We start from the raw sequence: 21,173 nt of genomic DNA on the forward strand, positions 1-21,173 counted from the left end.
TATATATATATATATATTCTTTTGAGAAAGAGCAATACAAAATATTAATTTCAAACAATCAAGCATATGTGTCGATGAATCTCAGTATTAGCAGAGGAAATGTAACGGGGCATCATACATTTCAACGTATGATACAAGAGAACAGATAAAAACCTCAGCAAAAACTCTGTCTCCCCGTATCGGTGTAGTGACTGGTTTGTGTAAACGTTTACAGAATAAGCTGACATAATTCAACCAAAACAAAATTTCCTTTATCCTCTCTTTTCGGTTGACGACTCTATAATTTCCAATTGGATCCTAAAACAAAAAAAAAAAAAAAAGAAGCAGAAAGGAGTACTAAATATTAGTTTTCATTATATCGATTTGAAGTTAACTACCCATTCTAAAAAAGAATCTGAAACTGAATGGATAGCTTGGAAACCATCATGAAATTTATAAATCGGACAATCATTCACCAAGTGGTCAATGGTCTCTTCTACACCACACTCACATAGTGGGCTATCAATAGAACGCCATTTGAAGAGGGTACTATTACAACGACCATGACCAGTTCTAGGTCTATTCAAAATACACCAAATTTTCCTAGGAAGATTGAAACCTAGAACTTTTTCTGAGGGATCAACAATAAGACTTTTGTTGAAAACGTTAGAAGAAGTCCATCCCGAACGCCAAATTTCCTTGTCGCTTTCATTGGATTCAAGGAAGGTGTTAGTCCATAAAGGTTTGCGTGATTTCAATCTAGCAGTTCTAGAATCTGGGAAATAGGATAAAATTGGAAATGAGTTCGGATAGAAATGAAATTTATCCCAAGATTTCTTGACTGCAACCTGTCTACGAATATGAGGCGGAACTATATGTGATAGCACCGGTAACCAAACTAAAGGAGTAGATCTAATAGTCCCACTAATAATTCTCATAGAAACATTAAGCTGTGCATCAATTTTATGAACATGAGCACTATTAAACCAAACAGAACAACAGTATTCAGCAGCAGAAAAAACCAAGGCCAAAGCTGCTGTACGAAGAGTGTTGGCATCAGCGATTGGCCATATTGCCCACCAATATTAACTTCAATGCATGAAACACAAAAAAAATATTCAAGAACAACATGGACATTCGAAATCCTCTTCGTCATCTGCTGTTAGGCCAACACATGCTTCGTGGTAGTATTTCAGGCACACGATGCACTGCCTCATATCCATTTTTTTGTCGGTATCACATATCGGACAATACCAGGACTCTGAGCCATTCGAAGTTGTAGGTTCTTGTAGTTTTGATGTGCCTGGCTGATCTCCAGATTCTTTAAAAAGATGTTTCGTGACCCTTTGAGCTTTATAATTAATAGCTTTCCTGCGGTTACATTTTTTGTTGACTGGTTTGGTACCCTCAGGAGTAGGCAAAAATCCCTAAAGGATTCTTCTGAATTCAAAAATTTAGACGGACTTTTTTGAGGATCAGATCTAGACCTGCCAATCTTGTTAGTTTGGTTACGTAGATTATCTACAATATCTCCTTCCATATCTACAGGCGTATTTTTATTCTTAGCTTTTGAATTGCTTTTTGCTTTGTTTTCAGTCTTAAGAGGCATTTCATTAATCCTTACATTTTCTTTACCTTGCTGAAGACTGATGAGGGCAAGTGGAATTTCATCTTCGGAAGAATATTCCGCATCTTGTCTTTCGTTTGGACTAGTAGGTGCATTTTGAGGCCATTCCGATAGTTGTGCCGGAGCAAATGCAGAATCTGGTATTACCGAGGGGTTAAAGGGGTATCCAGTCGCCCTAAATCCATGAGTAATATTTTCAGGACTCGTGCTTTTGGGATACACTTTAGATAAAATAATATTGAAACGTGATTTAGTTAACCTCCTTTCTGGGTTAATATCCCAATATTTCAACAACTCCTGATCCCAATGAGATTCGAAAGATTTAAAAACCGATTTATCCAACAGCTGCAGTTCATGTGTAGTATTTGACGGCAAGCAAAATAAAGTGATGTTCAATTCATCGGCAGCTTCAACAATTCTTGAATCTAGGTGGCTTGACGCACCATCAAATATCAATAAAGTTTTGCCATTCACTTTATGTTTGGCTAAATGACTTAAAAATTCTATGAAGAGTTCAGTTACCATGCTGCCTTGTGGAGCCATTTTTATCAAAGTACCAGGCAGCACATTGTCACAATACTCGGGTTTCAGACGTTTGCCCTTAAAAATTACCATAGGCGGTATTGCGCTTCCAATTGCGCTGGCACACCCGACTACAGTTACGTTTTCTGCGTGTTCGGGTGCTACCAGGTGAACTCGTTTAGCTCATTTAAGCGCGAGGACGGATTGTTGGTGGTGGATTGTAAGGCGACACCCCTTCTCATCCATGTTGTAGATGTTTTGTGGTTTATCTTTGAGATCCAGTTCATCTAAAACCTGACCAAGTTTTTGAAAATAATCAGTTACAATGTGTCGATTCATTTTCTGCGCTCGGGCGGGATTCATTGCTTGGGCTTTTCTCTTGGAAATCTCAGGATGTCTTCGCAAAAATAGCAGCAGCCAATCTTTACCAGCCATCTCTTTCTTTTTACTGAAGTTATTGGCAATGTTGAAGCGAGCGCAGTATCTTTGAGCTCGATGACGGACTATTTCAGATGTCAAAGGCAAACCAATTTCACTGTATCTGATAATTTTTTGTACGAAGTCTGTTTCTTGTTGTGGGGATAAGATGCTTGGTCTTTCCAAGCGTTTAACTGATACGCCCTCTTTCAAATATCTCCTAAGAGTTCTACGTGGAATTCCAAATGTTGTTGACACTTCTCTTTGTGACTGATTATTTTTAAGTGCTCTCAAAGCATTTTCTGAATTTTCCTGCGTCCACTGTTTCCTTATATTTCTAGTCTCAGCCTTTAGCTTGACCATTGTTGATTACACGGGTCAACATGAAATTTGACTTTGATTGCAAAGCATTAAATTTCGGTAGTTTAGGTCGTAATAAGACGGAAAAAAAATATATGGCATGAAAAACTTTGCTTTTGTGCTCAGAAGACTGATTGAACGAAATTTTTAAAAATCTCGGATTTTAATTCTTGATTGAAAATAAAACTATTGAAATAAAAATTTTTATTATTTTTATTAAGTTTTACTATCAAATTAGCTTACAGAAAAGTGGAAAATAACTTAAAAGTGCACACTTTTACTTTTTCTTTTATGTTCATAGCTACTTTCTCTCAATAAACCCCAAATATATTCGCCCATCATGTTTTCATTGTATTGGCCTTGATAGCGTTGTTCAAAATTCATGATGTCCTGATGGAAACGTTCTCCTTGCTCTTCGGAATAGGCTCCCATATTGTTTTTAAATTTATCCAAATGAGCATGCAGCATATGTACTTTTAATGACATCCTGCAGCCCATGGCCTTAAAATTTGTAAGCATATCCTCAACCAACTTTTCGTAGTTTTCAGCTTTATTATTTCCTAAAAATCCAGAAACTACTGCTTTAAAACTGTTCCAACTTGCTTTTTGAGTACGATTCAGCAACGTTGGAAATTTTTCATCGGCGAAAATCTGTCTTATTTGCGGACCAACAAAAACCCCAGCTTTAACCTTTGCTTCCGATAACTTCGGAAAAATTTCTTTTAAGTATCCAAAAGCTTCTGAAGTTTCATCCAGTTTTTTAACAAATTGTTTCATCAACCCTAACTTAATGTGCAAAGGCGGCATTAACACTTTTTCCGCTTCAACAATCGGCTCAAATTTGACGTTCTGTTTTCCGACACACAATTCTGTTCTTACAGGCCATGACCGTTGAATATAGTGTTTAGAATCCGCTCTGCTATCCCACAAGCACAAATAACACGGATACTTTGTATATCCACCCTGTAGCCCCATTAAAAATCCCACCATTTTAAAATCTCCAATCAGCTCCCAGTTATACTCACGATACTTTACAGATTCAAGCAAAATTTTGACACACTCATAATTTTCTTTAAGATGTACTGAGTGAGCAATTGGAAGAGACGGAAATTTATTTCCGTTGTGCAATAGAACTGCTTTTAAACTTTTTGTAGAGCTGTCAATGAATAAACGCCATTCGCTAGGGACACAGGGTATGCCAATTGCTTCAAACATACCTTTAATGTCATTACAAAAACAAAGTCCATCTTCTTTCGTGAAAAACGTTGCAAACATTTCATGCCTAGTCCGCTGATCCGTGATCTTAACATCATCAAGCAAATTCCACTGTTTTAACCGAGAGCCTAGAAGCTCTGCTTTATTTTTTGGCAAATTTAAATCTCTAATTAGATCGTTAAAATCTTCTGAAGTAATGAGATAGTGTTTTGGTTGTTCAGGTGTAGGCAAAAACTCCTTATCGGAATTACTTTTATAAGAACTAAAAGATGAGCTACTTTTCTGCGATAATTTTTTTGGTGGCTCAGGTACTGGTCGTGTCAGGTCGTGAGCAATTGGAGCAGAAGAAGATTCGAGGTCAGGATATTCAATAGGTTTTGCATTTTTACCTCTACGTCTTTTACTCGGATTCACCATACAAAAGTAGCAGTCAGTAGTATGGTCTTTTGGTTCTCGCCAAATCCTTGGTATTGCAAATTTCATAGACCTTTTCTCACCTCGATACCAACCTAAAAATATAAAAATAAAAATTAATATGTCTATTATTTTGGATTCATCGCTTAATTAAATAAAAATTGCTTACCTTCCAAACACCTTTTACAATAACTACAAGCAACATGTGGAGCCCATGGCTTATCTTGATTCCGTACAGGACAGTCAAAATATGCTTCATAGGCTCCACAGAGAACGTGAGATGTCTTTAGTTCATATTTCACGTCTCGAACTTTAATAAATTGACCACATATAAAACAAAATGCATCAGCATCGTATTTGCACTTTCGTGATGACATTTTGAGTTATTCTGGGCTTGTAAATAACACCTGATGGTTGTTTATCACTCGGGTGCCATCTAGCGGCACAGTGTAAACGTTAATACCCCACTCTCACCGCGCGGTCTCTTTAAAAATATTAAAATCAATTAAAATTTATAAAAAAATTGAAAAATGAGTATTATTATTATAACTATCACAAAAGCAAACTTTATACCGAAAAAAGGTATTTTCTTTTCGTTTTTGTGCATAACTAACTGGAAAATAATAGTATAAACTTAAGGACAAAGAACGAAAATTTTTTTGTAGAGTCGTGTTATCATCTGCAATTAAAATATACATAATTCAGATTTCCTGGTAATATGGCCCAGCAAGGGTAATATGGCCCAGTAAGGGTAATATGGCCCAGTAAGGGTAATATGGAATAACAACTTCAGTACTTACATATTTATTTGTTTCCCTATCAACAAAATCTTTCATTTAACGAAAAAATGTGTGCGTGAATCGTACTTTGTTTTATAACGGAGGCTCGAAACACGTCTTATGAAATTCTAGCGTACACTGAATACCACAGATTATGGATAACATAGATGGAACACTCGCCTTCCCCCACCCGAAATTAAGTTTTAGTTCTTGTCCCGGACGCTTGGAACCGCTGCTAGTCATTTGTTTACCTTTGGTTTGCTCTTGCAATATTATTTTAACCTAGAAGCTGAAAATGGACGTTTGTCATTGAAGTTGTTCAACTAAGTACAATTCTCGTACGCCGTAGAAATTCATTTGAAGAAAAAAATATACTTCCAAATTTCGAGGTAAGTGCTTCAATCTAACATGTTTCAATTAAATAAATAATGCATATATTATTTTATCAGAATGCCTAGACTAAAGAAATGTTGTGTACAAGGATGTACCGATGAGACAAGTACAAGAAATCATTTCCCTAAGAGTAATTTGGATGAAATTAAGAGTCAAATCGTGGGTAGGATTAGATATTGACTTCGATGTTCCTTCCTCAGTTTTGCACAACTCCATCTTCTCATTAGCAATACACTTTCTCCCCATTTTCTTGGTATTTACATAATATTTTTTGAGGGATTTTTTTTTTCTCGGAATACCGTCTGGTGTTTGTGCATTAAAATCTGCACAACTTTTGTCCCATGCTGCATCTTTTTCTTTGCAAGTATTCAAATCGGTTTTCTTATTTTCGATTATGTGTTTCGAATTAGTAATTAATGTATATAACAGAACTTTTTCCGGTTTTGAGAAATTAGCACTTCGACTACGCTTCTTAAGAACTTCCATTATTCACACTGTGTAAACACAATAAAACAAAACTAAACGCCAAACTTACAACTACACATAACAGAGTAAAACTCACTACTACGATTGAAAAATAGAAGAGCTTAGGTGAGGTTATAGGATTGTATTCATAGAATTGGATATTTTTCTTTTTCTATGCTATGTAAAATGCGATAATTCTTTGCTCTAGATCAATGGTTCCCAAACTTTTTTTTTCGTGGACCCCTTTTAAAGCTTCACTAGTTTCGGTGGACCCCCATCTTATATATAAATCTACAACCTTTTTTTTCAGTTGAAGAATTGCTTGGAAAACAAAGAAAGGGCTATAAAATTAAATTCGGTAACACTGAAGTTTTTACAAATGGTACAGATAAGAGTATTTGTATGTGAATTAAGGTATAAATAGGAGTTTTAGTAAAAACCAAGAAAAGGCTAAAAAATTCGGAATGAACGGATAACGTTTTTGACCATTGACCATGCAAAATCAGGTAGTTTTTATTTGAAAGCGTTGAATATTCTGAAATAACTCAATAAAATTGGATATTATAATTTGATAATAATAATAATAATAGCGCCTTAATTGCAAAAAAAAAAACATTTAGGTATACATGATATTGTTTTTTTTTTTTTTTGAGGATTACATTATGGCACTACGCGCAGTTTGGTTACGAATCCCTGCCTATATTTTTATTCTTTACAATCGAAATCAGAAAAATTTTCGTGGACCCTCATTAAAAATTTGTGGACCCCCATTTGTGCTTCACGACACCGTGAACCCCCTTCGAGACCCCTGAGGACCACTGGGGGTCCGCCTGGACCACATTGGGAAACACTGCTCTAGATATTAAAATGAGATACTTTTTGCAGTGTTGCCAAGTATAACATATACTTAACTAAGTGAAAGAGCAGGTAGTCTTCATGCAAACGATAGATAAGGCTTAACAATAAGTGACGTTTAGGTAAGGTCCATTTTAGGGAAATGAGTGGGAATGACTCTATGTAACTGTTCACGCACTTTGTTCACTTTGGAACGGTCAATGCAATAGACACAACTATATGGATCACAGTCATTCTTGTCGATTTCCGCACACTCATCATGTGCCCAACGATAGCACATTGAGCACTGCACCAAATCTTCTCCTGAATGAGACTGTAAAAACGTTTCGGTACAAATGAGACATTCTGTATCTTCTTCGGATTCCTCTGAAGATTCCTCGTAATTTTTGGCCTTTTTTTTTATTATTCACGTATTTCATCAGACTTCGCCTTTTATTTCTTTCTTTGGAAACATATTTTCTTCCATTTTATTCTTGTTTTTTGAATCTATTTTTTCGACCTGCTTTGTCTTCCTCCGTTGCTCCTCTAACAATAGATTTTTCTTGTCTTTCTTGTTTTTGAACTCCGTTGTTCTTGTGTCATTTTAGGAAGTGGATGAACACCATTCGGCCGAATATTGAAATATCGTGTTCCCCATGATGTTGAGGGTTCACTAACCGAATCAAAGGATTGTATGATAGTAGACGTTGAAACAACATTCAGCTCAATGCTTTTATTAGCCCCTCATGGACGGTATTATTGATTTTTTCGTGCTGTTCCTGCACCACATAATTTTTCCATTGACACTGTCATTCCTAGGGTATTTTTGCTCAGTTACTTCAGCAGCTTCGAACTCAATGTCAGAGAAAATATCGGGGTTGTACGGACAAATTCCAGTCTTCTTGAATCCGTTAATGGCGTTGAGGGGTGTACTGGCCTGCATATCGTCGGCCTAAAGTGTTAACCTGCTAAGTCACTTCTAACGAATTTTACAGGAGACACAAAAAACGTTTTTTTTCCAGATAATAATACATTGAACCAACTCAAGTCCAAAAACGCATTAAACAATAATCACAAGCTGTCTCACAGAAATATAAGGGAATTGCAATGTTCAATATTATATTTTTTAATGATTTAATGGAGATAGCAGTTTAACTCTTCTAAGAATGAACACAAGAGTGGAGTAAGCAGGTTAAACACAAAATAAATTTTTGACATAATATTCATGAAAAGTAACAGAAAAAAATACATGTCATTACACTATTCATGCGGAAGATCATCATAAAATGTAGTCAACACTTAGAGTTTTTTTATCGCTTGAAGATGTGCAAATTTTTTGGCTGTAATTTTAAGCCTTTCAGTATAGAGTTGATCAAGCTGATACCAGTCATGTTTTTGTATTTTCGTATTCTTTCTTCGAGGAATACTGGTCCACTCATCAGAAAATTCTATTTTATAAAATATTTCTCCTTCGGGAGTATATTTCAGAGCCCGTATATCAGTAACTTTATGACCTCCCTTGGTTTTTCCTGGGCGAATGCTTTTGTAAAAGTCGATGCCTACAAATTTTCGAGAAAAATTATGTGATAAATATTTAACTTTGTAAGGCGAAGGTTTTTTCCTTGCCTTCTGGCATACTTCCACATAATCAGCAGGGAGGTTGATGATTGTATTCCTCAATTTTTTTTCAATGGTCGCGTGTACTGAATCAACTTCCATTTGGGTATGTCCAGGTTCCAAGTATTTTTGCTCAATATTCAAATTATGAAGAGCTGCTACATTCAGTAGTACATTAGCCAATAGACAGTTTCTATTTTGGTATCCACAACCATCTGAGTAAATAATAAAAGTTTTCCTTTTATTGGTATCTACTTCCGAAGGAATATGAGGTACTATCATATTTTCAATGAAGAACATCCAAATGCTTGCAAATTCTTCAGCGCCGACACCGCCTTCAGATTCATTCCATAAGAAGCAGAAAGCTTCGGAATTTTTTAAATCATAAAAACAAAGATTATCTACTTGAAGTTTCGTTTTGTAATAATAATAATGATGAAACTATATCATCCAAAGATGAGCAGTCATCGGATGAGTCAAATGTTGAGTAACTGTTGTTGTAGTAGACTCCACAATGTCCCAATGGATTGATTTATGAATAGATTGGTCATTTGAAGCAAATGAGGAATTTACTCCGTCAATCTTCTCGTCCACCATTTCACGAGCGGCTTGCACAATTTTTCTTGCACGTTCACTCATTTCGACCCTGCAAAAAATATCTAATTGTTAATATCTATGTAAACTACTCGACCATCACTAAAGCTCAAATAATTAAATTATTAATTAGTTTAAGTAAATAAAAAATTATATATTCATTATTATGAATATATCTATATATATATATATATATATATATATATATATATATATTCTTTTGAGAAAGAGCAATACAAAATATTAATTTCAAACAATCAAGCATATGTGTCGATGAATCTCAGTATTAGCAGAGGAAATGTAACGGGGCATCATACATTTCAACGTATGATACAAGAGAACAGATAAAAACCTCAGCAAAAACTCTGTCTCCCCGTATCGGTGTAGTGACTGGTTTGTGTAAACGTTTACAGAATAAGCTGACATAATTTATATTGGAGGACTTCCTCTTCAACCAAAACAAAATTTTCTTTATCCTCTCTTTTCGGTTGACGACTCTATAATTTCCAATTGGATCCTAAAACAAAAAAAAAAAGGAGCAGAAAGGAGTACTAAATATTAGTTTTCATTATATCGATTTGAAGTTAACTACCCATTCTAAAAAAGAATCTGAAACTGAATGGATAGCTTGGAAACCATCATGAAATTTATAAATCGGACAATCATTCACCAAGTGGTCAATGGTCTCTTCTACACCACACTCACATAGTGGGCTATCAATAGAATGCCATTTGAAGAGGGTACTATTACAACGACCATGACCAGTTCTAAGTCGATTTAAAATACACCAAATTTTCCTAGGAAGATTGAAACCTAGAACTTTTTCTGAGGGATCAAAAATAAGATTTTTGTTGAAAACGTTAGAAGAAGTCCATCCCGAACGCCAAATTTCCTTGTCGCTTTCATTGGATTCAAGGAAGGTATTAGTCCATAAAGGTTTGCGTGATTTCAATCTAGCAGTTCTAGAATCTGGGAAATAGGATAAAATTGGAAATGAGTTCGGATAGAAATGAAATTTATCCCAATATTTCTTGACTGCAACCTGTCTACGAATATGAGGCGGAACTAAATGTGATAGCACCGGTAACCAAACTAAAGGAGTAGATCTAATAGTCCCACTAATAATTCTCATAGAAACGTTAAGCTGTGCATCAATTTTATGAACATGAGCACTATCAAACCAAACAGAACAAAAGTATTCAGCAGCAGAAAAAACCAAGGCCAAGGCTGCTGTACGAAGAGTGTTGGCATCAGCACCCCATGAAGATCCTGCTAATTTTTGGAGGATATTATTCCTCGACTCCAATTTCAAACGCAAATTTTCTAAGTGAACCTTGAAATTCAAAGAAGAATCAAGTTTAACTCCAAGATATTTGGGGGCAAAATTATGATTCAAGACGGAATTATTGAAAGTTACTCTCAATTTTCTGTGTTTTTGTTGATTATTCAAATGGAAACAGGAGACTTCTGTTTTATTTGGATTAGGGCATAAGCGCCACTCAAGAAAATAATTTTCCATAATTTTTAGATCTTCATTGAAAGTATTTTCAATAATTCCAAAATCAGAATGACGAAACAAAAGAGCAATATCATCGGCATAAATGAATTTTTCAGATGAAGTAACTGGGATATCACACAAATATAAATTAAAAAGTATGGGAGACAAAATCGATCCCTGCGGAAGACCATTATTCATTATTATGAATTGAAATATATCACCTTGGAGCAATAGTGACGTTAGGAACAGTTCGTAAACTAAAATACACAAATTCGTGTGCTCAACAACGGAAGAAGGAACAGTTATGCCAGCAGACGTTTCTAAAAAATCAAATATACAATGACAGAAAGGACACTTACGTCGTAGTTGCACCAAAATCAAATAGAAATCAATCCAGGTTTTCGTCAGAAACAACACTTACGTCACTGTGGCACGGAAAACAACTGATCTCACGGAATCTTGAGCGACTTATGTATTTTGGTCCAGTAAGTTCGTTTTTTCGGGGAATTCGTAGTTTGAAAAATCTTCTTCGGTGTTGTCAATTTCAATGTTTTCGCCAAATTCTACGTTTTCTTGTCCGTTATCGTAGTGTTCAGTATTGAAAAGTTCTTCGCTAATAAAATCTGGTTTTTGAGTGGTGTTTTGGAAGGGTGTATTTTGGAAATTTCTTTGAGTTCGCTGCTTACTATTGAGGGAACTGCTAATGCTCATTGGTGTAGGATTATTTTGTTGATAATTTTGGGATCGTTTTAAAACTTGGGAGTTGGTTGGGAATCGTTACGGAACGAAATTTGAATTTGTCTTGAGATTTATGCGGACACTAGGAAATTGCTGGAATTTGAAGTTAGAATTATTTTGTGAATTTGTTTGGCTGTTTTGGGGATGAATGTATTGCAGTTGGGTCAGAATTGGTCTATTTTGTGATCGATAAAATTGCTGATGTGTCGAAAAATTTTGTAGATTCGGTTTTCCCGAATTTTGAAAATTATTTGGACTTTGATAATGTTTTATATTATCTTCTTCAATGATGAATTGAAGTGCCTGGGCTAAACTATTAGGTCTCATAGCGCGTATCATTGGTCCAAGTGGATCTCTTAATCCTGCTAAAAATGTTTTGAGAGCTTGTTTGGTGAAAAATTCTATCTTGGCTTTACGTTCTGTTTCTGCGCATTTAAGGTCAATGTAGTTGCAAATGGTGTTAAGAAGGGTTAAAACTTTTTCGTGAAACTTCTGGGGAGATTCTCCGGGTCTTTGCCTCAAGTTAACTAAATCTTGGTTCAGACAGTTTTCTTCTCGTTGATCTCCGAAATTTAGAATGAGAGTATTTTTTATTTCTTCCCAACTATTAGTTGCGCCGTGAATAGCTACTACTTCTTGAGCTTTGCCTTGAAGTTTATTCAAAATTCCATTAATCAGTAGGGTATTTTGAAAGTTATTAGGGTTATTAACATCAAAATAGTGAAGTAAAAGCGATTCAGAAGCTTTTACGAATCTGTGTAGTTTATTTGGGTTATCGTCGAATTCCTGTATGATACAAAGATTCTTTGTGTCAAAATTGGGCGTTACTGCCATATTTACTTTATTACTTTCTCCAGTTAATTAAATCAAGAATTGTCTCTAATTCAATAGAATTGTTTTCGGAAATTGAATCAATAGGATTGGAATCATAGGAGTCTGACATAAACAATGGTAATATTCAATTCACTTACAGGATCCAGTTGAACATCAAAATCTTCATGCCTCGCTGCGTGATTGTATCCTCGATGGAACTTCACGGTTGCACCAAGGTTTTTTTGATGGGTTCGTTTTTTCGCTTAATGAGTTGAAACTCAAAAGTCCTACACAATGAAAACTCGCGAAAACTCCGTCGACTGCGCCACTTATGTATTTTGGTCCAGTAAGTTCGTTTTAAAAAAATTAAATATTACAATTGCAATTACAAGTTAATTCTGCGATAGAATTTTATGGAGATACAATACAAGTGAGTACCTTGGGTTCAAAACCGGCCATCTCCAAAATTTAAAATTTTTCAGGAGAGCCAAAAAACTGTAGCTCGTTCGCTTGAAACATTTATTAGTTGAAAACTGTATTAAATGGTTAGTTGTGGATTATACTGAAGGGTAATATGAGCGAAAATGAAATATTTTTCATAGCTGACTCATAATTTTCAATTCTTTTTTGGATTTGGCCGGTTTTGAAACTCCAAAAAAATTTTGTTTGAGAATTTGGCATAACAATTATTTTTCATTAATTTTTACTGTATGTACTTCAAGAATAAACTTTATTCTTATAAATTGCAACGAAAATTTCATTCGTATAATAAAACAAAATCATAAAAATTTGAAATGACTAAAGAACAAAAGCAAAATAAGGCAAATTCAAATTCTCAATGAAATTTCTTCAGGTGTTTTCTCACAGAATCTTTCTTCTTCCTCTTCCTCGGTTCCAGAGTGACGATGGTTGTTTATTATTTCTTTGTAAAATTTCAATATGTCTATTTGCTGCCAATTTTCACCATAATGTTTTTGAAGTAGCTTTTCAACATCTCGAACTTTTAGTAGACTAAGAGTCTTTCCTGCTGCAATCTGTATCGGATTAGCCATCCCAACATTTTTGCCTTTTTTACATACTCCACCATAATTTCCTAGCTCTGATTTATACGCAAATTCCCCTTGGATTAGGATATTATCTCGAGTTTTATTCCTGACAATGAAAAAACGTTTCGAGGGTGCGAATTTAAAATGCCACTGCCCAGGCGGCTTCATAATGTTGGTAGCTTCACTTTTCCAATCCAAGTTAGTAACATCCTTGCCCAAAAAAAAAAACTTCGCCGTGATCTCTCAAAATTGCATAAAAGTCTTTTGGCTGTGACAGCACTTCTTTTTTTCTTATAATTTTTTCCATTTTAGCAAACACGCGATCAGGTGGAATGAAAGAATGTCCTGGGACCGGGAATATACATTCAATTCTTTCAACATTTGCAGGAGCCCTATGCACCAGCCATTTGCTCAATATTAACATTAGCACTGAATTTTTATTTCGCCCACCACATCCATCAGCAACACATCTCACTGTAGAGATTCCCTTTAAATCTGTATTCAGCAGCCTATGAAAAATACAGGATGCAATTTCATTCGACCCTTCTGGTAGTTCGTGTTCTCCCCAAGTATAAACGAACGTGTTTCCCGTCAAAGGATCCTTGGACGTTCCTTGCACTATGGTGAAATTGTATAAATAAAATTGCCTGCTGTAGTAGGTTGCCTGGTCTGGAAGTCTTGGTATTGCAAAATTTTTTTGACAGTCGAAGCTTATTGTAAACAGGCCATCTTTTTTCTCCCTAAGCAATTCGAAAAACGATTTTGCACGAAGTTTATGGACCCTCCTCTCTGTAATGAGTTGCTGTTTGGTCTGTTGATCATTTTCTTGTTTTATTCTTTCTTCAAATTCAAGACATTTTGAACAAAAATCTGTTCGAGGTGTCCCGAAACCAATATTAAAACATGTCACGAATACCTTACGAAAATAACTCTGTTTAACTTTCAAAGCAGGGTCCACGTTTTCCTGATCATAAAGTCTCCACACACAGAACCAACAGATATATCCTGGATTGAATTCTCCTTCTCTAACTTCATTTTTTTTGCATTTCCATAGGTCCGGTCAGGTACGGTAACACCTCGTTTAGGACTCAACCCAAATGACGTAGAAGGTCCTATTTCATAAACGTCCTTTGGAGTTATATCATGAAATATTGTTTTTTTCGGCTCTCTAAAGAAAATGTCCTCGAGATCTGCAGTATACCCTAGAATATATTATCTATTACTTTTACAAACTTCAATAAAACCAAAGCAGAATTTTATAGACTTTTGCGTTACGCGGTATAAAGCTCCTTCAGTTAATTACCTGGCAAATCAATTGAGGGCAAAGAACCTTTTTTCAGCTTTCCATTGCTTTCCAAACAATCACTATGAAAATGGCACTGGCATATTCTAACATGCTTAATTTGATATTTCTCCAATTCCAAAAGTTTCCTATTGCCGATGCGCTCAAGTCACACTTTTCGAATTTTCTCATCGGTAGTGATGGCATATCTACGAAAATAAAATAAATATATTCTTTTTATAGGTACTACAAATCTTGTGTTGACGTTAAAAAGTTTTCAATTGGGTTTTGAATTCATATTTTATAATTACCTTCTTGCATCTCGATTTTCACATCCAATAACACAGCACGTCTTCACTCTTGCAGGCATATCGCAAACCACTCCTTGTGTCAGTTGACATTTCAAAGGTTTTTTGATAATAATGATTATACATTATACTTACTATTTTCATACATCTCCCCACACAAGCTGCATATAAACCTGGAGACTTTCCTCCCAATAGACCGTAACGTGTATGGGAGCCATTATTCACGAGTGATCTCCATGAATGCAACGACATCTAACTATCAAATTGAAAATAATTTTTTCGTGTATTAGTATCCTCCTCCGACAGATGGCGCGGAATATACGAGTGGCTCATCTATTTTTTAGTTTGTCTATGGTCCATATTCCCCCGTATAGGAGAGGTGTTTCTTATATTGCCTATGGACTTATTTGCATTTGTCAACTTTTTGCAGTTACGTCACCGTTCTTCCGGAACGGCGATATCACGTGAAGCGAGATAATCTGTTACAAGTGGGTCTAATGCTGTCGCTGTACTATGTAGCAGGCTACGAATAGTCTTATCGGTTAATGTGGCCCTATCATACTCAATATAATATATAACAATATAACATTTCCCTTCTGATATTTTTCACCAAAATAAGTAACTGATGATACTCGAAAGATATTGAGTGAAAAATTTATTGACAATAATAAGATGGGCGTCAACCTCCAAGATCGCATAAGGAACGAAGAGATCAGACGGCGAACACGGGTGGAGGATGTAATAAAACGAGTTGCTACCATGAAGTGGGCTTGGGCAGGACACGTTGCTCGACAGGACGACACCCGTTGGACAAGACGTATCATGCAGTGGAGACCGAGACTGCATAAAAGAAGCGTCGGGCGACCCCCCAGAAGATGGATGGACGACATTAGACAGACTGCGTAACTGGTATAGAACAGCTAGGGATAGAGAAGAGTGGAAGAAAAGAGGGGAGGCCTATGTCCAGAAGTGGATTCTGAAAGGCTGCTAAAGAAGAAGAAGAATAAGATTTGAATTTTTTCTTCTACATCACTAACTGCTATATTTTCAAAATTTTCTGATTTTCCCATGTATAATTGATTTTCAAAGCCCTTATTAGAAATATACTGTTCGCATGCTTTCAGCTGAGATTTAATGGCTGAAGTTTTGCAAATATTGACTCTCGAGCTTACTACGTTAGCATTTCATGATTGTCAGGCGCAAAAATTATTTTTCATTAATTTTTACTGTATGTACTTCAAAAATAAACTTTATTCTTATAAATTGCAACGAAAATTACATTCGTATAATAAAACAAAATCATAAAAATTTGAAATGACTAAAGAACAAAAGCAAAATAAGGCAAATTCAAATTCTCAATGAAATTTCTTCAGGTGTTTCCTCACAGAATCTTTCTTCTTCCTCTTCCTCGGTTCCAGAGTGACGATGGTTGTTTATTATTTCTTTGTAAAATTTCAATATGTCTATTTGCTGCCAATTTCCACCATAATGTTTTTGAAGAAGCTTTTCAACATCTCGAACTTTTAGTAGACTAAGGGTACGGCCATGGTGAGCCGCTTCTCGCGTCTCGCTTTGTTGCGTCTTGCTAGCGGGTAATAAACATACGAAGAAATGATCTGGTATGGACATAGTGCGCCTGCTCGGCCGTTTCCGAGTGCTAGGCCAGGTGCTTCTCGCTTTTACCGGAATGAATTACTAATTCTTTTCTCGCTTGCTGGTAAGCCCGCTCGATTTATTTCATAAAGGAATTTGAACGTAGTGTCGTAGTAGTGAATAAATATCGATAATAATAATAATAAAAAAGTTTATTTGCGATAGGATGGACATTAATAAAGAAATTTTGATTTCAAAAGTATTTATTAATAGCGTGATATGGGATAAACGATTGAAAGGCCATGCAAATCGTAACATGGTGGACAAGGCATGGCAGAGTATAGCTGCCGAAATGGGTTTAGAGAACGGTAAGTTAAAAACTAACAGAATTTATAACTATTTATTGTACTTATGAAATACTTCCATATTCCACAAACACTACTTTACCTTATTCAATTACTCACTATTCAAATTTATGTTAACTCAAAATGATAAGATCCAAAATTATTTATATCTATTTAAACATAACTCAAAGGATATTTTTCAAAGTACTGAGATAATGTATCCCTGATGTTTTCTGCCTGAGTAGCTGGCCTGCCTCTCCTTTCCCAACTGACATTGTGTCCTCCAATGTGGACATCTGTGAGATGCCTTTCCAATCCTTCTCTTTCAATTACTGTGTTATGCAAAACACAAACACATTTTACAATTTTGTCAGCAAGATCCAATGAAGTCTCTATTGACTTTGAAAGTATGCGCCACTTCGAGTATGTGATCCCAAATGCACATTCTACTGTCTTTCTGGCACGTGATAAGCGATCATTGAACCTTCGTTTTCTTTCAGTAAGTCCTTCAGGTTTATATGGCTTCATGAGGTATGGAAGCAATGGGTAAGCCTCATCTGCAAGAATAACATAGGGGGCTTCGATTCGACTATGTGGCAAAAAAGTCGGTTCTGGAAACTTTATAAACTTATTTTCTATAAAATGAAGTAGATGAGAAGCTAAATAAGTTCCGCCATCGCTTTGTTTTCCATACCCTCCTACGTCAATAATAATGTATTTGTAGTCAGCATCGACAAGGGCCTGAAGAACTAAAGAGAAATACTGTTTATAATTGTAAAACATAGAACCAGAATTCGCAGGACAATTTAAACGAATATGCTTTCCATCAAGACAACCAATCACGTTTGGAAAACTCCAAATTTCATAAAATTTTTCTGCAATTTTTTTCAAAGATTCACTGGTTGGCATTGGCATATGAATCGGATATAGTTCATCCCATATTGCTTCCACGGTTTCTTTGACAATTCCAGCAACTGTTGATTTTCCCATCCGAAAACTGAAGGCCAGTGCTCTGAATGATAATCCCGTTGAAAGATACCTGAAATGAAATGATTATGATGAAATATTAGCCGAAGAACTTCAAGATATAATAATTATTTTTTCAGACGGAGTACTACGGAAGAAGTGGAAGTACCTTAGAGACCAATTTGCGGTAGAAGTGGGAAAATTACCTCCTCCTCGTTCAGGTGATTCTGGTGATCGTCCTGAATCTAAGTGGCCTTACTTCAAGTCACTTATGTTTTTATTAGGAATAGTGAAAGCAAGAACTTCTGCTAGCAATTTAAAAAAACCCGAAAATGAAAACGAAGACTTGGTGTCTCATTATGTTAGCAAGGAAACGGATTCACAACAAGATGTTCAAGAAATAGATAATCAAGTTTCTGATGATCAACGTCAGCAAGCACAGATGAATTCCCCATCTTCAGATGTATTCTCGCGAAAAAGGAAAAGAAATAATGCGAATAAAAATTATAATCAGGAAATGTTAGACCTCGAGACAAAAAAGGCTTCCCTACTAGAACGTGTGATTAATGATAGAGGATCAGACGATGAAGATGCATTGTTTTTTAGAAGTCTTTTGCCTCATGTTAGCAAGATACCGCAGCACTTGAAAATGAGATTCAGATCTCGAGTTCAAATGATAGTTGACGAGTTTGCCTATGCATCACATGGTACAATGCAGTCTAGCCACTCAAATTCGCAGTCAGCACCATCTTTTGTTCAGCAATATAGTGCAGAATATATTTTAAGCCCTGATGCTGAATCATCAACCTCTGGACCATCCTCTCTACCTTCATCATGTGTGTTCGCAGAACTTTCTTGAGGATATATATTTAATTATATTATTATTTGCCGAAAATTTTTTATGTTACTTATATTTTTGTATATTTTTATTTTATATTATTATTTGCCAAAGATTTTTTTCTGTTACTTATATTTTTGTATATTTTTATTTTATATTTTTATTTGCCAATGATTTTTTTATGTTCCTTTTATTTTTCTATATTGTTATTTTATATTATTTTTTTACTTATTCAATATATTTTTTTTAAGAGAAAATTTGATGTTTCAATTACAAGAAATTCATCTTCATCTTTCAGTCGGTGGAAATTATATGAGTCGATATATTGCAAATGAAATAAACAAATATACTCAGGGTACTGAACCAATGAACAAAAATATGAAGAGAATTAACTTACCTCAGAGTTACCATAAGACGTTCTTCCGGCAGAATTCTTTGTTGATGAAAGTTGCACCACTGTTTTTTTAAACGATTTTCTATTAGATTCAAAATATACTTAAATGTCAATTCTTGCATGCGGAAATATTCGAAAAATTTTTCTGGATGGGCCGTCAGCTGTGAAAACAAGGTATGATATTCACCAACTTTTTGGCGTGATCTATTTATTTCATGAACGTCAGTAGACCTTCCATGTTTTAGTTTCAAAGAAACATTATCACTAGCTATTAAGATAGCCAAAAGATCCTCACGGCATAAATTCATGATGAAAAATGAATTATGCTGCAGCGGTAAACACAACGAGACGTTTTGACGAGCGGTGCACTATGACCACCACCTGCTACAATCTAGCAGGTTCACCAGTCGTCGAGCGCAAGTCTAAACAGCCGTGATAAAGCGAGACGCGAGAAGCGGCTCACCATGGCCGTACCCTAAGAGTCTTTCCTGCTGCAATCTGTATCGGATTAGCCATCCAAACATTTTTGCCTTTTTTACATACTCCACCATAATTTCCTAGCTCTGATTCATACGCAAATTCCCCTTGGATTAGGATATTATCTCGAGTTTTATTCCTGACAATGAAAAAACGTTTCGAGAGTGCGAATTTAAAATGCTACTGCCCAGGCGGCTTCATAATGTTGGTAGCTTACCTTTTCCAATCCAAGTTAGTAACATCCTTGCCCAAAAAAAAAACTTCGCCGTGATCTCTCAAAATTGCATAAAAGTCTTTTGGCTGTGACAGCACTTCTTTTTTTCTTATAATTTTTTCCATTTTAGCAAACACGCGATCAGGTGGAATGAAAGAATGTCCTGGGACCGGGAATATACATTCAATTCTTTCAACATTTGCAGGAGCCCTATGCACCAGCCATTTGCTCAATATTAACATTAGCACTGAATTTTTATTTCGCCCACCACATCCATCAGCAACACATCTCACTGTAGAGATTCCCTTTAAATCTGTATTCAGCAGCCTATGAAAAATACAGGATGCAATTTCATTCGACCCTTCTGGTAGTTCGTGTTCTCCCCAAGTATAAACGAACGTGTTTCCCGTCAAAGGATCCTTGGACGTTCCTTGCACTATGGTGAAATTGTATAAATAAAATTGCCTGCTGTAGTAGGTTGCCTGGTCTGGAAGTCTTGGTATTGCAAAATTTTTTTGACAGTCGAAGCTTATTGTAAACAGGCCATCTTTTTTCTCCCTAAGCAATTCGAAAAACGATTTTGCACGAAGTTTATGGACCCTCCTCTCTGTAATGAGTTGCTGTTTGGTCTGTTGATCATTTTCTTGTTTTATTCTTTCTTCAAATTCAAGACATTTTGAACAAACATCTGTTCGAGGTGTCCCGAAACCAATATTAAAACATGTCACGAATACCTTACGAAAATAACTCTGTTTAACTTTCAAAGCAGGGTCCACGTTTTCCTGATCATAAAGTCTCCACACACAGAACCTACAGATATATCCTGGATTGAATTCTCCTTCTCTAACTTCATTTTTTTTGCATTTCCATAGGTCCGGTCAGGTACGGTAACACCTCGTTTAGGACTCAACCCAAATGACGTAGAAGGTCCTATTTCATAAACGTCCTTTAGAGTTATATCATGAAATATTGTTTTTTTCGGCTCTCTAAAGAAAATGTCCTCGAGATCTGCAGTATACCCTAGAATATATTATCTATTACTTTTACAAACTTCAATAAAACCAAAGCAGAATTTTATAGACTTTTGCGTTACGCGGTATAAAGCTCCTTCGTTAATTACCTGGCAAATCAATTGAGGGCAAAGAACCTTTTTTCAGCTTTCCATTGCTTTCCAAACAATCACTATGAAAATGGCACTGGCATATTCTAACATGCTTAATTTGATATTTCTCCAATTCCAAAAGTTTCCTATTGCCGATGCGCTCAAGCCACACTTTTCGAATTTTCTCATCGGTAGTGATGGCATATCTACGGAAATAAAATAAATATATTCTTTTTATAGGTACTGCAAATCTTGTGTTGACGTTAAAAAGTTTTCAATTGGGTTTTGAATTCATATTTTATAATTACCTTCTTGCATCTCGATTTTCACATCCAATAACACAG

The 21,173-nt window shown here is 35.6% G+C and overlaps 3 protein-coding genes across 3 annotated transcripts; 1 reads left to right on the forward strand and 2 right to left on the reverse strand.

Annotated features, from left to right (window-relative positions):
- Positions 1-3,166: 3,166 nt before the first annotated feature.
- On the reverse strand, positions 3,167-4,941 carry LOC123673696. Its single transcript, XM_045608310.1, has 3 exons — positions 4,704-4,941; positions 4,510-4,629; positions 3,167-3,465 (listed from the first exon to the last, which is right to left on the reverse strand). Exons 1-3 carry the CDS (start codon positions 4,909-4,911, stop codon positions 3,167-3,169), a joined length of 627 nt encoding a protein of 208 aa, XP_045464266.1. The 5' UTR covers positions 4,912-4,941.
- Positions 4,942-16,624: 11,683 nt separating this feature from the next.
- LOC123670892 lies at positions 16,625-18,737 on the forward strand. The gene is made up of 2 exons (XM_045604467.1): positions 16,625-16,862; positions 17,945-18,737. Exons 1-2 carry the CDS (start codon positions 16,721-16,723, stop codon positions 18,661-18,663), a joined length of 861 nt encoding a protein of 286 aa, XP_045460423.1. The 5' UTR covers positions 16,625-16,720; the 3' UTR covers positions 18,664-18,737.
- LOC123670890 (protein ALP1-like) lies at positions 16,881-19,510 on the reverse strand. The gene is made up of 2 exons (XM_045604465.1): positions 19,040-19,510; positions 16,881-17,877 (listed from the first exon to the last, which is right to left on the reverse strand). Exons 1-2 carry the CDS (start codon positions 19,342-19,344, stop codon positions 17,013-17,015), a joined length of 1,170 nt encoding a protein of 389 aa, XP_045460421.1. The 5' UTR covers positions 19,345-19,510; the 3' UTR covers positions 16,881-17,012.
- Between the last annotated feature and the right edge of the window lie 1,663 nt (positions 19,511-21,173).

Source organism: Harmonia axyridis, chromosome 1 (genome assembly GCF_914767665.1).
Source record: "Harmonia axyridis chromosome 1, icHarAxyr1.1, whole genome shotgun sequence".
Lineage (NCBI taxonomy): Eukaryota > Metazoa > Arthropoda > Insecta > Coleoptera > Coccinellidae > Harmonia > Harmonia axyridis.

What these genes read in the sequence shown, in the direction of transcription:
- LOC123670892 (XM_045604467.1), top strand. Translation starts at nt 16,721, where the DNA reads ATGGACATTAATAAAGAAATTTTGATTTCAAAAGTATTTATTAATAGC. An exon ending in CGAAATGGGTTTAGAGAACG is followed by an intron (nt 16,863 to 17,944) that starts GTAAGTTAAAAA and finishes TTATTTTTTCAG; the next exon opens with ACGGAGTACTACGGAAGAAG.
- LOC123673696 (XM_045608310.1), bottom strand. Translation starts at nt 4,911, where the DNA reads ATGTCATCACGAAAGTGCAAATACGATGCTGATGCATTTTGTTTTATA. An exon ending in TTGTAAAAGGTGTTTGGAAG is followed by an intron (nt 4,630 to 4,703) that starts GTAAGCAATTTT and finishes TTATATTTTTAG; the next exon opens with GTTGGTATCGAGGTGAGAAA. An exon ending in TCCGAGTAAAAGACGTAGAG is followed by an intron (nt 3,466 to 4,509) that starts GTAAAAATGCAA and finishes CTGGATTTTTAG; the next exon opens with GAAATAATAAAGCTGAAAAC.
- LOC123670890 (XM_045604465.1), bottom strand. Translation starts at nt 19,344, where the DNA reads ATGAATTTATGCCGTGAGGATCTTTTGGCTATCTTAATAGCTAGTGAT. An exon ending in CGTCTTATGGTAACTCTGAG is followed by an intron (nt 17,878 to 19,039) that starts GTAAGTTAATTC and finishes ATTTCATTTCAG; the next exon opens with GTATCTTTCAACGGGATTAT.